At 48.9% G+C, this 17,534-nt stretch overlaps 1 protein-coding gene across 3 annotated transcripts in view; it reads left to right on the forward strand.

Moving 5' to 3' along the window:
- Positions 1–17,534, forward strand: part of TEX55 (testis expressed 55) — a 117,117-nt gene that overhangs the window by 38,822 nt on the left and 60,761 nt on the right. For all 3 annotated transcript variants that reach the window (XM_075332829.1, XM_075332830.1, XM_075332831.1), the window contains exon 3: positions 14,152–15,189. In XM_075332829.1, the coding sequence (XP_075188944.1) occupies positions 14,152–15,189 (1,038 nt within the window). The remainder of the gene's footprint in view (positions 1–14,151; positions 15,190–17,534) is intronic.

Below are 17,534 nucleotides of genomic sequence, written 5' to 3' on the forward strand. Positions count from 1 at the left end.
TGACGCTCAGTATCGCCCCACTCACTGTCTATAGGAGTGATGGTCACACACGCTCAGTACTGATCCATTCACTGTCTATATAGGAGTGGTGGTCGCACACGCTCAGTACTGATCCATTCACTGTCTATAGGAGTGGTGGTCGCACACGCTCAGTACTGCTCCATTCACCGTCTATAGGAGTGGTGGTCGCACACGCTCAGTACTGCTCCATTCACCGTCTATAGGAGTGGTGGTCGCACACGCTCAGTACCGTCCCAGTCAGTTTGCAATGCAATTTACTGGTTTTATGTAAATCATAAAGAGTTCTACAATTTTCTTACAAGTTGATCATTGTGAAGATCTCTGCTTGCTGTCAGTGGGAAGATTCTTGTCGCATCCAGAGGCTTATAGCTCATCACATCTCATAGCTGAGGGTCTGTTAACAATTGTATCTAGTCCAGTGACTCCTCTGCGAGCGTGCACTCCAGGCTGATAGTGTTAGGTCTTCGCTGGTGAGATGGATCCTCAAACCCTTGGTGTGGAAGAGCAGTTGTTGTGCAGCACGGACTGATGTCGCTGGTGCAGCAGAGACGTCCAGCCGCAGCAGTGGCACAATGGAAATAGAAGGGGCAAATGGGATCTGATGAAGCAGAGTCAAGAAAAAGGTAGTAGGCGTGACAGGTGGTGTACCTAAAGATTAGACTCAGCAGTGAGGAGCAGAGCTGAGATACAAAGGACAATCCAAGGCAGAACTGCACCAGTGCTGAAGCCGAGGTAGCTCAGCATAGTTGCAGAGCTGGGCTTGGAGAACATCAATGGAGGTGAAGTGGAACAGTGGATTTGATGTAGCAGAGCTGGGCTTGTAGAACATCAATGTGGAGGTGAAGTGGAAGAGTGGAGTTGATGTAGCAGAGCTGGGCTTGTAGAACGTCAATGTGGAGGTGAAGTGGAAGAGTGGAGTTGATGTAGCAGAGCTGAGCTTGTAAAACATCAATGTGGAGGTGGCAGTAGAACAGTAGAGGTGATGTAGCAGAACTGGGCTTGTAGAACGTCAATGTGGAGGAGGCAGTGGAACAATAGAGTTGATGTAGCAAAGCTGGGATTGTAGAACATAAATGTGGAGGTGAAGTGGAACAGTAGAGTTGATGTAGCAGAGCTGGGCTTGTAGAACGTCAATGTGGAGGTGAAGTGGAACAGTAGAGTTGATGTAGCAGAGCTGGGCTTGTAGAACGTCAATGTGGAGGTGAAGTGGAACAGTAAAGTTGAAGTAGCAGAGCTGGGCTTGTAGAACGTCAATGTGGAGGTGAAGTGGAACAGTAGAGTTGATGTAGCAGAGCTGGGCTTGTAGAACGTCAATGTGGAGGTGAAATGGAACAGTAGAGTTGATGTAGCAGAGCTGGGCTTGTAGAACGTCAATGTGGAGGTGAAGTGGAACAGTAGAGTTGATGTAGCAGAGCTGGGCTTGTAGAACGTCAATGTGGAGGTGAAGTGGAACAGTAGAGTTGATGTAGCAGAGCTGGGCTTGGAGAACGTCAATGTGGAGGAGGCAATGGAACAGTGGAGTTGATGTAGCAGAGCTGGGCTTGGAGAACATCAATGGAGGTGGCAGTGGAACAGTGGAGTTGATGTAGCAGAGCTGAGCTTGTAGAACGTCAATGTGGCGGTGAAGTGGAACAATGGAGTTGATGTAACAGGGCTGGGCTTGTAGAACATCAATGTGGAGGAGGCAGTGGAACAGTGGAGTTGATGTAGCAGAGCTGGGCTTGTAGAACGTCAATGTGGAGGAGGCAGTGGAACAGTAGAGTTGATGTAACAGGGCTGGGCTTGTAGAACGTCAATGTGGAGGTGAAGTGGAACAATGGAGTTGATGTAGCAGAGCTGGGCTTGTTGAATGTCAATGTGGAGGTGAAGTGGAACAGTGGAGTTGATGTAGCAGGGCTGGGCTTGGAGAACATCAATGGAGGAGGCAGTGGAACAGTGGAGCTGATGTAGCAGAGCTGGGCTTGTAGAACATCAATGTGGAGGAGGCAGTGGAACAGTGGAGTTGATGTAGCAGAGCTGGGCTTGTAGAACGTCAATTTGGAGGAGGCAGTGGAACAGTAGAGTTGATGTAACAGGGCTGGGCTTGTAGAACGTCAATGTGGAGGTGAAGTGGAACAATGGAGTTGATGTAGCAGAGCTGGGCTTGTTGAATGTCAATGTAGAGGTGAAGTGGAACAGTGGAGTTGATGTAACAGGGCTGGGCTTGTAGAACGTCAATGTGGAGGTGAAGTGGAACAATGGAGTGGATGTAGCAGAGCTGGGCTTGTTCAATGTCAATGAGGAGGTGGCAGTGGAACAGTAGAGTTGATGTAGCAGAGCTGGGCTTGGAGAACGTCAATGTGGAGGAGGCAGTGGAACAGTGGAGTTGATGTAGCAGAGCTGGGCTTGTAGAACGTCAATGTGGAGGTGAAGTGGAACAATGGAGTTGATGTAACAGGGCTGGGCTTGTAGAATGTCAATGTGGAGGAGGCAGTGGAACAGTGGAGTTGATTAGCAGGGCTGGGCTTGGAGAACATCAATGGAGGTGGCAGTGGAACAGTGGAGTTGATGTAGCAGAGCTGGGCTTGTAGAACGTCAATGTGGAGGTGAAGTGGAACAATGGAGTTGATGTAACAGGGCTGGGCTTGTAGAATGTCAATGTGGAGGAGGCAGTGGAACAGTGGAGTTGATTAGCAGGGCTGGGCTTGGAGAACATCAATGGAGGAGGCAGTGGAACAGTGGAGCTGATGTAGCAGAGCTGGGCTTGTAGAACATCAATGTGGAGGTGAAGTGGAACAATGGAGTTGATGTAACAGGGCTGGGCTTGTAGAATGTCAATGTGGAGGAGGCAGTGGAACAGTGGAGTTGATTAGCTGGGCTGGGCTTGGAGAACATCAATGGAGGTGGCAGTGGAACAGTGGAGTTGATGTAGCAGAGCTGGGCTTGTAGAACGTCAATGTGGAGGTGAAGTGGAACAATGGAGTTGATGTAACAGGGCTGGGCTTGTAGAATGTCAATGTGGAGGAGGCAGTGGAACAGTGGAGTTGATTAGCAGGGCTGGGCTTGGAGAACATCAATGGAGGAGGCAGTGGAACAGTGGAGCTGATGTAGCAGAGCTGGGCTTGTAGAACATCAATGTGGAGGTGAAGTGGAACAATGGAGTTGATGTAACAGGGCTGGGCTTGTAGAATGTCAATGTGGAGGAGGCAGTGGAACAGTGGAGTTGATTAGCAGGGCTGGGCTTGGAGAACATCAATGGAGGTGGCAGTGGAACAGTGGAGTTGATGTAGCAGAGCTGGGCTTGTAGAACGTCAATGTGGAGGTGAAGTGGAACAATGGAGTTGATGTAACAGGGCTGGGCTTGTAGAATGTCAATGTGGAGGAGGCAGTGGAACAGTGGAGTTGATTAGCAGGGCTGGGCTTGGAGAACATCAATGGAGGAGGCAGTGGAACAGTGGAGCTGATGTAGCAGAGCTGGGCTTGTAGAACATCAATGTGGAGGTGAAGTGGAACAGTAGAGTTGATGTAGCAGAGCTGGGCTTGTAGAACATCAATGTGGAGGAGGCAGTGGAACAGTGGAGTTGATGTAGCAGAGCTGGGCTTGTAGAACGTCAATGTGGAGGAGGCAGTGGAACAGTAGAGTTGATGTAACAGGGCTGGGCTTGTAGAACGTCAATGTGGAGGTGAAGTGGAACAATGGAGTTGATGTAGTAGAGCTGGGCTTGTTGAATGTCATTGTGGAGGTGAAGTGGAACAGTGGAGTTGATGTAACAGGGCTGGGCTTGTAGAATGTTAATGAGGAGGTGGCAGTGGAACAGTGGAGTTCATGTAGCAGAGCTGGGCTTGTATAACATCAATGTGGAGGTGCCAGTAGAACAGTGGAGTTGATGTAGCAGAGCTGAGTTTGTACAGAGTATGCAGCAGTACGGCAGGGTTGATTCACTAATTACAATATTGCGTTTGTCACACGATCCTGTGCATAGCTGGCAGCGGTACGGCAGGGTTGACTCAGCGACAGCAGAGCTAAGTTTGTCTCATGGTCCAGTGCAAAGTAGCTGCGAGGACACCAACTCCCTGAATACTCATCCAGCATGGAGCTGCCTGAGCCGGCCTATAAAGCCAGGAAACGTGAAGGTACTGATGGCCTAACGTGCAAGAGCAGGGGGAGATGGCAGCGGCAGGAGCCCGGGATCCCGGAGAGGGGAGTTACGGATACACTTTACCTGCGCTGATACATTGTAACAAACTATCGGGAGAGATGTAATTACCTCAAAGGAGTTTGTAGGCTACGTAAATACAATTGTGAGAAGCTCTTGGGTAGAAGTATTAGGTCGGATGTGAAGAAGAACATTTCCATACATTGACAGCATGCAGAGATTTTGAAGAGGGGGGTTTGAAAGTCTGTAGGAACTTTTCATTTCTAGAATAATTAAAGGGTTATTCCACTGATCCACAGGATTTGTGTCACGCTTGACAGATAGTCCTGTGGTGTCTGGCTGTAGAAGGTCGCAGCGTTTGGCTACACACACTGTTCTCTGACTTTCCCTTTTTTCCTGCTTGGGGTTTATCCCTTTCTCTTTAGGACCCTGCTGATTTCTTCCCCTTTCAGTTGTTAATCATCAGCACTTCCATTGATGTATATATATATACCCTCATTCCCCTTGCTCTGGGCTGGTGATAGGTCTATATCCTTGACAAGTCTTCAGTGCAAGCAGCCGGCTTGTATTTATCTGGAGAAACCTTGTAGTTGCAGTTCCTCTGCCTGAGTCATGTTATTCATTTACTTTCCCCTTTGTGTATTCCCTGTGTCTTCTTTAGAGCTTAGTGGGGTTGACTAAGCGCTCGTCCCATCCGTTCCCTGCCTAGGGCCTATTTCAGGGTCAGCCAGGGCCCGATATCCGACTCAGCGCATAGGTGCGGAACCAATCTAGGGTGGTCAGGGGAGCCAGGGGTCAGCAGTAGGTCTGGTCAGGGGGGTCACCATTTCTCCCTTCCCTTTTGCCATTCACTTGGTACCTCCCCGTACCTGGTGTGGCAATCTGTGATAACTTTATGATCTCTGGGAACCCCACTGATCACAAAAATGGGGTTTTGAAGGGACCCCTTTGAATTGAGCGATGGCTTGCGGCCCCCACTACACCATTCTTTGCCCATGGGACTGCTGGAAATAAGAATAATGATCTCCTTTAAGCTTTATTTTTAGAAAACTCATTTAAAGAATACAGATAATGCTGAAGGAGGGGGCAGCACTGATCCTATTGTGGCATATTGTAGTGCCGGGTCGCATCCTCTCCCGCTCTCCCCCGGCTATCCATCTGTACTGCTGCCTTCTTCCCCTCCCGGGTCCTGTGTATGCAGCCCGGGTCTCCCAGGAGTGTGCTTAGGGTGCGCACACCACACACTGGCCCCCCTCTTAAAGGCCAGCGCGTAATTTCCAGGAAATGCCTCTCAGCCTGTGTGTATTTAAGGCACCCTCCCATTAGAGGAGGTGTCTGCACAGCACATTCAGTTAGTCATTATACCAGTCCGCTAGCTAGTTGTCAGGTCCCATTATCCCTATGTCCGTCACCTGTACCTGCCTTCCCATACCTGTCTGTCTCTGCCCTGTCCACCATCCCTGTCTGTACCCACCTGTACTCATCTATTCCTGAGTCGAGTCTGGTCACCTGCCCTGGGGGGTCAGCTGCCACAGTCCCAGCCACTGCCCTGGGAGTGGTCCCTGGCGTCCGCCTCTCGGTGGGTGCATAGTTAAGCCCCTCCCACTAAAGGGTAAGCCGGGCCCCCCTTGGTACAGTGGGTCCACTAATCCCGCTCGATGCCCCTACACCGGCCACAAGTGTGGCACCCCTGAGGCTTCAGTCGCCACAGGGTACTGCACCTCACTTAAGGTGGGGTACTTATCCTGGATCCAGCGGAGGTCGGTACCGGTTCCACTACACACAAAGTCATACATACAGTCAGGTTGCCCTCCCCATTGGGGACCGGGCTAGGGTCATGTCTTAAGGCAGTCACCAAACATGGGGAGCCGCCACTCACTAGTTACAGGGAACCAGGGGGAGTTAGGAGCTGACACAACAGATAGAGAGTTCTCCAGCAGGAGAGGACAGGAGCGGACGGGTTTTCGGTAGCTCCTGTGACACATAGGAGTTAATACGGTCACCGAGGAGAGAGCTTCATTGCTCCCTCGGGACCGGCGCTGTGCAGGGTGCAGAACCCTAGGGCTGAACAGACTTCACGTTGTACTGCCAGAATCTGCAGGGCAGGGGGATTGTATGTCCCTCTGGCCCCCACAAGATCGCGGAGCACAGTGGCACAGAGGGTCCGGAGTCGTGATCAAGGTCAGGCCTCATCACGGACCCGCATCACCTGCATACGGGATGGGAGTAAAACTCTACAGGAACCGTAGCTTCAAGCCACGGGGATCCATCTTTTAAAGCGCAGGAAGGAAGGGCCCACGGACTACCGCACCGGTTCTGACCTCCTAAGGACCCGGGATCAGCTGGGGCCCATGACAGCAGTGACCGGCACCCTGAGGGCAACACCTGGACAGTGAGGAAAGACCTGGAACCGCAACTACCGTGCCTGTCCCCTTCATTGCCGGCACCGTCGTCCCGCACCTCGGCGCTCACGGCCACTACCACCTCCATCATCTTCCCTGGGTCCTAGCTTCACCTGCGGGAAGCTGAACCATCCTAGCTGCGACATCACCCGCCCCAGAGGACGGCGACCGAGCGGCGGCTAATCCCTGGCCGCGTACCGCAGGTGACGTCACGAGACAACTCCCAACATCCTTCATCCTCCACCACCCATTCCTCATCCTCATCACCCCTTTTATTGTACAACCACAAAGCCGGGCAGGGCCACCCGTGACACCCCGGACCCCGACGTCACCGGCCCGGCGCCGAGAAACAGTTTAACCCCTTGCCTCTTGGGTTCTACACATATTTCTTCCCCTCTGTGTCCCTTCCTAGCCATTCAGCAGAGCCCATAGCGATCACATGACCCTGCCCGTGACTGTAGGAGGAGCTCGGTTTTAAGGATTCTGGGGGCGTGGCTATAATTTTTTGGCTTTAATTTTGCCCTTCAGGTGGTAATTTATTGGCGGCGGTTGTGCCCATTGGTTCAGTGTTATGGGGTATAACACTGATGCGATGATGGCGTGTCCTGGGCAGAGGTTCCCTTTAAATCCACATCCCACATGATCCGCTACACCGTGATAGCAATCGATATTAATTAATGATGCGTCCGTGCCGCGTCCCCCTCTGTGTATAATGACTGCATGGCGCTCGTCGATATGAGCAGGGTGCTCGCGGCCTCTAGCGTGGAGCGTTGAGGTGTCTGGAGACGTTTTGGCAGTGACGAGCAGGATCTGCATTCCGTCTCCTGGATTAAAATAGCTGCGACAAGGGCGATTTTGCTGCATTTTCCTAAAATAGACACAATCTATTTAGGAATGCGCTGCATAGCAGCAGAGCCCGGCCCCGGATGATTATTGTCAACTTGTTAAAGTGACTGCAACTGAGAGCGGAGCCCGGAAGCGGGACAAAGCCTTCTCCGAGGAGGAAGCCTCATCTGTACAGAAACGAGGGTCCGGGACCAGCTGCAGGGGGGTCACTGAGTCTAAACCGGCCCCCCGTGTACTCTCCACTGCTGGCTTCACTATAGAACATGTTTATCCAGAAAGCGGGGGAAAAAAATTAAATTTGCAGAGCAGGCGATCTCTATGGGGGCACCGAATGGGTGTCCCTTTATTCTTATTTTTACTACTTAGGAGACCAAAGGGCATTTCCTCCCAGATGACATAAGCCAGCCCCCTGCTTAGTGACCAAAGGGCATTTCCTCCCAGATGACATAAGCCAGCCCCCTGCTAAGTGACCAAAGGGCATATCCTCCCAGATGGCATAAGCCAGCCCCCTGCTAAGTGACCAAAGGACATTTCCTCCCAGATGGCATAAGCCAGCCCCCTGCTAAGTGACCAAAGGACATTTCCTCCCAGATGGCATAAGCCAGCACCCTGCTAAGTGACCAAAGGGCATTTCCTCCCAGATGACATAAGCCAGCCCCCTGCTAAGTGTCCAAAGGACATTTCCTCCCAGATGGCATAAGCCAGCCCCCTGCTAAGTGACCAAAGGGCATTACCTCCAAGATGGCATAAGCCAGCACCCTGCTAAGTGACCAAAGGACATTTCCTCCCAGATGGTATAAGCCAGCACCCTGCTAGGGGACCAAAGGACATTTCCTCCAATATCACATAAGCCAGCACCCTGCTAGGGGACCAAAGGGCATTTCCTCCCAGATGGCATAACCAGCATTTCCTCCAATATCACATAAGCCAGCACCCTGCTAGGGAACCAAAGGGCATTTCCTCCCAGATGGCATAAGCCAGCATCCTGCTAGGGGACCAAAGGGCATTTCCTCCAATATCACATAAGCCAGCCCCCTGCTAAGTGACCAAAGGGCATTTCCGCCAATATCACATAAGCCAGCACCCTGCTAGGGGACCAAAGGGCATTTCCTCCCAGATGGCACAAGCCAGCACCTTGCTAGGTGACCAAAGGGCATTTCCTCCCAGATGGCACAAGCCAGCACCTTGCTAGGTGACCAAAGGGCATTTCCTCCCAGATGGCACAAGCCAGCACCTTGCTAGGTGACCAAAGGGCATTTCCTCCCAGATGGCATAAGCCAGCACCCTGCTAAGTGACCAAAGGTCATATTCTCCCAGATGGCATAAGCCAGCACCCTGCTAAGTGACCAAAGGGCATTTCCTCCCAGATGGTATAAGCCAGCACCCTGCTAGGTGACCAAAGGGCATTTCCTCCCAGATGGCACAAGCCAGCACCTTGCTAGGTGACCAAAGGGCATTTCCTCCCAGATGGCATAAGCCAGTACCCTGCTAAGTGACCAAAGGGCATTTCCTCCCAGATGGTATAAGCCAGCACCCTGCTAAGTGACCAAAGGGCATTTCCTCCCAGATGGTATAAGCCAGCACCCTGCTAAGTGACCAAAGGACATTTCCTCCCAGATGGCAAAAGCCAGCACCCTGCTAGGGGACCAAAGGGCATTTCCTCCCAGATGGCATAAGCCAGCACCCTGCTAAGTGACCAAAGGACATTTCCTCCCAGATGGCAAAAGCCAGCACCCTGCTAGGGGACCAAAGGACATTTCCTCCCAGATGGCATAAGCCAGCACCCTGCTAAGTGACCAAAGGACATTTCCTCCCAGATGGCAAAAGCCAGCACCCTGCTAGGTGACCAAAGGACATTTCCTCCCAGATGGCAAAAGCCAGCACCCTGCTAGGTGACCAAAGGGCATTTCCTCCCAGATGGCAAAAGCCAGCACCCTGCTAGGTGACCAAAGGGCATTTCCTCCCAGATGGCATAAGCCAGCACCCTGCTAGGTGACCAAAGGGCATTTCCTCCCAGATGGCATAAGCCAGCACCCTGCTAAGTGACCAAAGGACATTTCCTCCCAGATGGCAAAAGCCAGCACCCTGCTAGGTGACCAAAGGGCATTTCCTCCCAGATGGCATAAGCCAGCACCCTGCTAGGTGACCAAAGGGCATTTCCTCCCAGATGGTATAAGCCAGCACCCTGCTAAGTGACCAAAGGGCATTTCCTCCCAGATGGCATAAGCCAGCACCCTGCTAAGTGACCAAAGGGCATTTCCTCCCAGATGGCATAAGCCAGCACCCTGCTAGGTGACCAAAGGGCATTTCCTCCCAGATGGTATAAGCCAGCACCCTGCTAAGTGACCAAAGGGCATTTCCTCCCAGATGGCATAAGCCAGCACCCTGCTAAGTGACCAAAGGGCATTTCCTCCCAGATGGTATAAGCCAGCACCCTGCTAAGTGACCAAAGGGCATTTCCTCCCAGATGGTATAAGCCAGCACCCTGCTAAGTGACCAAAGGGCATTTCCTCCCAGATGGTATAAGCCAGCACCCTGCTAAGTGACCAAAGGGCATTTCCTCCCAGATGGCTTAATTGGATTGCTTGGTGTGAGACCCCCCCATCTCTTGTCTGTACACATTTGATGGCAAATAAAATCAGCCAGAATGTGACATATGTGGGCTACATGCACACGCTGCAGTTTTCTTGTCACAAAAAAATTGCACCTTTGAGATATCAAATCTGCCCCATAAACTGCACCTTGTCCCAGAGTGCCTGGAAATGAAAAAAACTCCACTTGTAATGATGCGTTTTTGGAGTGTTTTGGGTGCATTTTTGTCAAATTTAACTTTGATGCATTATTTTTGTGAAAAATAGTGATGGGCGGACCGGACTGTAAAGTCCGACCACCACAGGCTCAAGGGCACCGGAGTGCCGGGCCCGGGACGGAATTCTCAGGGAATGAAGTAAAAATAAATAATAAAAAAAAAATAATCAAGCGCGCTATACTTACCGAGTCTCTGGTGCAGCTAGAACTGCTCCCGTGGCCGCTCATTAGGCTCATGCATATTCACTGCTTCCCCCGCCCACCGGGGTTTGTGATTGGTTGCAGTCAGACAGCGTCCCCAGCCTGTGTAACAGCCTGTCTGACGCTTCCAATCACGGGTCTATAGCATACAGTAAAAATAAATTAAATACATTTTCGTGGGGCCCCCATATTATGACAACCAGAACAGATAAAGCTTATAGCTATAGGCTGCAGCCCGCAGCTGTGCGGTTATCTTGGCTGTGTACCAAACTAAGAGGAACCGCATGGGGCTTTTTTATTTTTTATTTAAATTATTTAAATAAATGATTTAAGTAAACAGCATGCTGTCTCCCCCCAATTTTGATACCCAGTCATGATAAAGCCCAACAGCTGGGGTATAGTATTTTCAAGCTGGGGAGACCCATGGTTATTGGGAGCCCCCCAGCCTATAAATAGCAGCCTGCAGCTGCCCAGAATTGTCACAACCATTAGATGTGACAATCCCAGCACTTTTCCCAACTCTTCCCGATTGCCCTGGTGCGGTGGCAGTCAGGGTACTAAGGAGTTAATGGCAGCATTTGCTGCCACTAAGCCCTAGATTAGTATTGGGATGCGTCTATGAGACCCCAACCCATTACTAATTTGTAAGTGAAAAGAAATAAACACAAACACCGAAAAAAGCCTTTATTTGGTATAAAAGACAAAAAAAACCCTCTTTCATCACTTTATTAACCCCCAAAACACCCCTGCAGGTCCTACATAATCCACACGAGCATAGAACATGACCGCTTGCTGTGAGGTTCAGATATCATGCCCCACTTGCCTGTAATTGACATCAGAGGTGACCGCAACTATGAGAGGGAAAATGAGAAAACAAATCCAGAAAATCACCGCGCCTGATATGGAAGATTGTTTTTGCAAATTATGGTGGAAAATAAGTATTTGGTCAATAACAAAAGTTCACCTTGATATTGTGTTATATATACTTTGTTGGCAAGGACAGAGGTTAGACTTTTTTGTAAGTCTTCACAAGGTTGGCACACACTGTTGGTGGTATGTTAGCCCATTCCTCCATGCAGATCTCCTCTAGAGCAGTGATGTTTTGGGCCTGTCACTGGGCAACACGGGCTTTCAACTCCCTCCAAAGGTTTTCTATGGGGTTGAGATCTGGGGACTGGCTAGGCCACTCCAGGACCTTTTTATATGCTTCTTATGAAGCCACTCCTTTGTTGCCCTGGCAGTGTGCTTGTGATCATTATCATGCTGAAATACCCAGCCATGTTTCATCTTCAATACCCTTGCTGATGGAAGGAGGTTTGCACTCAAAATATCACTATACATGGCCCCGTTCATTCTTTCATGTACACGGATCAGTCGTCCTGGTCCCTTTGCAGAGGAACAACCCCAAAGCATGATGTTGCCACCCCCATGCTTCACAGTAGGTATGGTGTTCTTTGGATGCAACTCAGCATTCTGTCTCCTCAAAACATGACGAGTTGTGGTTCTAGCAAACAGTTCTACTTTGGTTTCATCAGACCATATGACATTCTCCCAATACTCTTCTGGATAATCCAAATACTCTCTAGCAAACTTCAGACAGGACCAGACATGTATTGACATCAGCAGGGGGACACGTGCACTGCAGGATCTGAGTCCCTGTTGGCGTAGTGTGTTACTGATGGTAGTTTTTGTTACAGTGGTCCCAGCTCTATACAGGTCATTCACTAGTTCCCCCCATGTGGCTCTGAGATTTTACCTCACCGTTCTTGTGATCATTTTGACCCCATGGGATGGGGTGAGATTTTGCATGGAGCCCCAGACCGAGGGAGATTATTAGTGATCTTGTATGTATTCAATTTTATTATTGCTCCCACAGTTGATTTCATCACACCAAGCTGCTTGCCTATTGCAGATTCAGTCTTCCCAGCCTGATGCACAGCTACAATTTTATTTCTGGTGTCCTTCGACAGCTCTTTGGTCTTCACCATAGTGGACTTTGGAGTGTGACTGTTTGAAGTTGTGGACAGGTGTCTTTTATGCTGATAACAAGGTCAACCAGGAGCCATTACTACAGGTAATGAGTGGAGGACAGAGGAGCCTCTTAAAGAAGAAGTTACAGGTCTGTGAGAGCCAGAAATCTTGTATGTTTTTAGGTGACTAAATACTTATTTTCCACCATAAGTTGTAAAAAAAATCTTCCAAATCAGACGCGGTGATTTTCTGGATTTGTTTTTTCATTTTGTCTCTCATAGTTGTGGTCACCTCTGATGTCAATTACAGGTCAACCTCATCTTTGTAAGTCGGAGAACTGGCACAATTGGGGGCTCACTAAATACTTTTTTCCCCCCTGTATCTTAAATCGGCACGTTCCCCTGACAGCCACTTCTCCCACCCCCACGCACTACATATGCACACTCAGAGTGTGCGAGTGTACATATGTTCTCATTGGGAAGAGAGGTGTAAGCCACTAACAGATGTGTCCAGCAGTGGCTTCTTTCCCATGAGAACAAAGGATCTGCTGTCTTTCCTGACCATTTGTCCCCGTGACATCTGCCATCAGGAGAAAGTTGGACATTTCCATACACATTAGGTGCCCGGCTACTCCTCACTGCGTGTGTGGGTTCAGCCGGCATTCATCTAGTATGTATAGTCACCCTAAGGGTTGTGTGATCTGACGAGCACCATTGCATAGAAGCTCAAGAAGACCAGGGAGCCCATACCCATATTTCCTATGAACCAGAGCTTTGCCATAATCCACATAAATGTCCAGGCTCTGCACAGGGACCTGAGGGTTAAGTGGGTCACCACCACCTACACATGTACAGAGAGTCAACTGTCAGAGAGGATTACTTGATCGGCCCACATTTGGACTTCTTCCCATGCATTGTTCTATCCTGTCACAAAGTAGGAAGTGGTTGTCTCCGATCATGGACAACATAGAGTAAAAGGGACTCTGTCAGCAGGTTTTTGCAAGATAACCTGAAGACAGCATGCTGCAAGAGTTAAAACAGAGATTTGAGACCTGTGTCTGTTATCTCACAGTCTTTTTTTTTTTGTTTACCTGTTTAAGTAGCTTAAGCCTCTTATCTTTATCATTAGTGGGTCTCAGCAGCATGAGTTGTAGTCCAATTCCGCCCCTTTCTGTGATTAGCAAATTCAATGGAAATGTGCACTGAAAGGCTGGTGTGGGTGGGAGCAGCTCTCCCAGCACTGTTACATGCAAAATCTAAAATCAATTTAGACATTAATGGCCGTGTGTTGAGTTATTAGAGGGCACCCTAGTGCTCTGCTCCGGTCTCTGGTGCACTGATGCACCACATAGAAGACACGATGATGTGATGTCATTGCGTCTGCTGTCTCAGTCACTGGTTGGTGGAAGAAGGAACCCAACGTTTTGTCCTTCACCAATGTGTTCAGTACCATCTGCATCCTGAGGTTGCAGATAGCGGACATATCGGGAGGTGGGCGGCAGGCAGGTGAGGGTATGGTGCAGCCCGTTGCCAGTGTTTTCAGCTCTTCAGCTGTTGTAGTCCATAGGCCGGACTGGAACAGCCAAAGAGCCAGATGTGGCTCATGGGTTGCACTTTACCCAGGTTTGGCCTACACAATACTGATGGGCTATATCAACAGTGACTCTACTTCCAAATAACATAAGCAGGTATAATTGGTGTGATGTTGTAAAATAGTATATAACAGTAAGTTAGCCCTTCTATCTGATCTCTTTCTGTTCACATCAGGAAGCTGTAATTACGGAGGGTGGAACAAGTCTGAGTTCATCTTCTGAAACATTGACACCATCACATCCTCAGGATGGTCATCCAAAAGACGATGGGTTAGGTGAAGACAAGGCAACCAAACAAGAGAACCTTGCGGTTGTTTCTGAGGAACATTATGACCTGTCCTTCAAGAACGCTGAAGAAGATTCTCCTATGAAGACATCTGAAGAAGAAAGAGGATCACTACCGCTGACAGAGAACACATCCATGGAAGAAAAAATGTTTGAAGATTCTCCGACGTTATTGAATGAGGAGTCATCTCAAGAAGAATCAAGATCACCACCTCAGTCCAAGAACACATCCATGGCGGAAGTACAGGTGGAAGAGTCTCCAGTGATATTGAATGAGGAGACTCCTCAAGAAGAAAAATCACTTTTGCTGACCAAGAACACATCCACAGAGGAAAAACAGGTGGAAGACACCACAAGTCTAGAAGTCTTGCAAGAAACCAACATCAATATATCTAGTCATGGGGACGAGAAGACTACCCCTCAGGGAGATTCCTTAGAAGGAAATTTTGGTTTATCGAAGCTTGAGATCGAATGTGAACCAATTCTTAATCTGAATCTAAAAGCCATTGATCTAGTTAATAAAACAGATCCAACATCTACTGATGAAGGTGCCCCAGAACCCAAAATCCAAAGCCAAGAAATGACTGGCACAAATGATAGTCAATCCAACGTCTCCCTGGATTTCCACTCAATACAGTCAATAGATACTTCCAAAGAAGACGCAATCGCAAACAGAATTATTGAAGGTGAAGCCATCAACCCTGTGGAAACTATGGGTGGCCACCATGAAGATGACTCTACCAAAGCTATTGATAAAGAACTAGAAATTAGTGGCAAAAATGACCAAACCACTGAAGGAGAAGACGTAAAATCGGCTAAGACTATGGAGAGCGAACAGATGGTGGAGAGAATCAAAGTTGGTATCTCACCAGCAGTCTCTGACCAGAAGACGGCCACTGCAGGACCATTGCAGCCCCCTGCCCAGGGGGTAAGTAAACGCCTTCATGACTACTAGTAATGTAAGGATCAGTGATCCACAACCTGTTGCTCTCTAATCTGAGAAGTGGATACAATGTATCTAGTTACAGTCACGATTCCTATGTGCAAAACATTCTGTATTGTGCTGCTATGCTCTCCTGCGGTGCCGGTATGTGTTGGTTATGGTGCAGAGCGTTTGTACATTTGTAGGATGAATGCTCTGCTGGTTGTTTCACAGCACTGGCTTTCACGCTGTTCTGGGAGGTGCTTACGCAGATGCTTCTCATTCCCGGTGATTTCTCTACTTCATAAGGGAGCGTGTTTGCTCAGGACACCGCCAGTTGTACTTCCTGGTTTTAGTTGTGCTGTTGACTCCCATGGTGCTCAGTGTTCAGATCTTGGCTTCTCGACTCCGGACTGTTGTTGACCCATCTCTCCTAGTCCTCCCCTATTTCGGTTGTGACTTCCCGGCTTCTGACCTCGGCTTTCCTCCTGACAACGTCCTCGCCTGCTCCCTGTATTTTGTATGTACTCTCCTGGAACGCTGACTTTTGGCTTGTATCCTGACCTCGTCTCTGTCTGCCCCCCTGTGTACTGTCATATCCTCCTCAGCCTGTCTGACTACCTCTCCATGCAAGTAGAGTCTAGCGCCACCTAGTGACGGTCATCACAGTTATATTGTCCAGACTAGGTACAATTGCATTCACTTCTCAGCTGAGAGCAGGATTAGATAAAGGGTCCGCTTAGGTCCATGCACCAATCTGGGCTGTTAACCACTTCTCATTTCCGGGTAAATGAGGCTGAGCTGTAGAACTAAACACAGCCACAAGAGTAGCGCTAATTTCTATTTAAAACATTTTTTAAAGGCCCGCCATTTTTCTAACTAAGCACAACCTCTTTGTATTATAACATTCTCATCTCTACCTACAAACTTGTTCCAGTAGGGGCAGAATTTCCCTTTAATATATCAGTGGTAGAAACATAAAAGATAGGAACCTGGATGGTTCCTGTGCACGGGCAATGAGGTTTGGTGCCAATTTTGTAACCAGGATTGGCATTTACGGATGGGAGTTTCCAGGAATGTTGCACACCCTGGACCCGTCTCCAAATATAAAGAACCATGGGAAAGGAAAATGAGCAGTCAATGGTCTCAAAATAGATAACACACCATTAAAAATTACATTTTTTCCAATGTGATCTCTTCAGCCATTAGATTAATGGAGGGCAACTATGGATCTATTGGGAACATCAATGTGACCCTCCAGGCTCCCTCTAGCAAGTTACCTTAGATGTCCTTCCAGGTTCCCTCTAGCAAGTTACCTTAGCTGCCCTTCCAGGTTCCCTCTAGCAAGTTACCTTAGATGAGGCATAATTAGTTCATCCAGCAGTGGCCATCATCACATACTGACATTCATATATGAGAGAATAAAACAGGTAGTGGAGACACGTACACGTGGGGCAATAGACCGTACTGTGTATAAGGGGCATATGATGGACTCTGTACAAGGACATATGAAGAAACTTGGAGAGCACATATACTGATGAGCAAAAGGGTAATGATGTTTTGCACTTTTGACTTTCAGGCCCCATGTCTCTCCATCCTCTACAGCTCTGAGCGTGAGACGACCTTCATTTTATAGACAATCAACTTGGCTATCTCTTACATAAATTTCGCTTGCAGCTATTTAGCGTATGATTAGTTATGCAGATTATCGTCATGTCCTTGCATTGTTACTGTTTTTCGCCTAAAAAATAAAGATTTTAATATTTTGTAAATTCACCTTTGGTTTTTAACACTGCCCGAATCCTTCTGGCCCTCGATCAGAATCAAGCAAGTCTCCACCGAAATCTGCTCCCAGGTCTCTTCTCCACATTCCCAGTGTTAGTGTATACTGGTCAGGTCTCTTCTCCACATTCCCAGTGTTGGTGTATACTGGTCAGGTCTCTCCTCCACGTTCCCAGTGTTGGTGTATACTGGTCAGGTCTCTTCTCCACATTCCCAGTGTTGGTGTATACTGGTCAGGTCTCTTCTCCACATTCCCAGTGTTGGTGTATACTGGTCAGGTCTCTTCTCCACGTTCCCAGTGTTGGTGTATACTGGTCAGGTCTCTCCTCCACGTTCCCAGTGTTGGTTTATACTGGTCAGGTCTCTTCTCCACGTTCCCAGTGTTGGTTTATACTGGTCAGGTCTCTTCTCCATGTTCCCAGTGTTGGTGTATACTGGTCAGGTTTCTTCTCCACGTTCCCAGTGTTGGTGTATACTGGTCAGGTCTCTTCTCCATGTTCCCAGTGTTGGTGTATACTGGTCAGGTCTCTTCTCCACATTCCCAGTGTTGGTGTATACTGGTCAGGTCT

The sequence above is a fragment of the Anomaloglossus baeobatrachus genome, chromosome 2 (assembly GCF_048569485.1).
Source record: "Anomaloglossus baeobatrachus isolate aAnoBae1 chromosome 2, aAnoBae1.hap1, whole genome shotgun sequence".
NCBI classification, from domain to species: Eukaryota; Metazoa; Chordata; class Amphibia; order Anura; family Aromobatidae; genus Anomaloglossus; species Anomaloglossus baeobatrachus.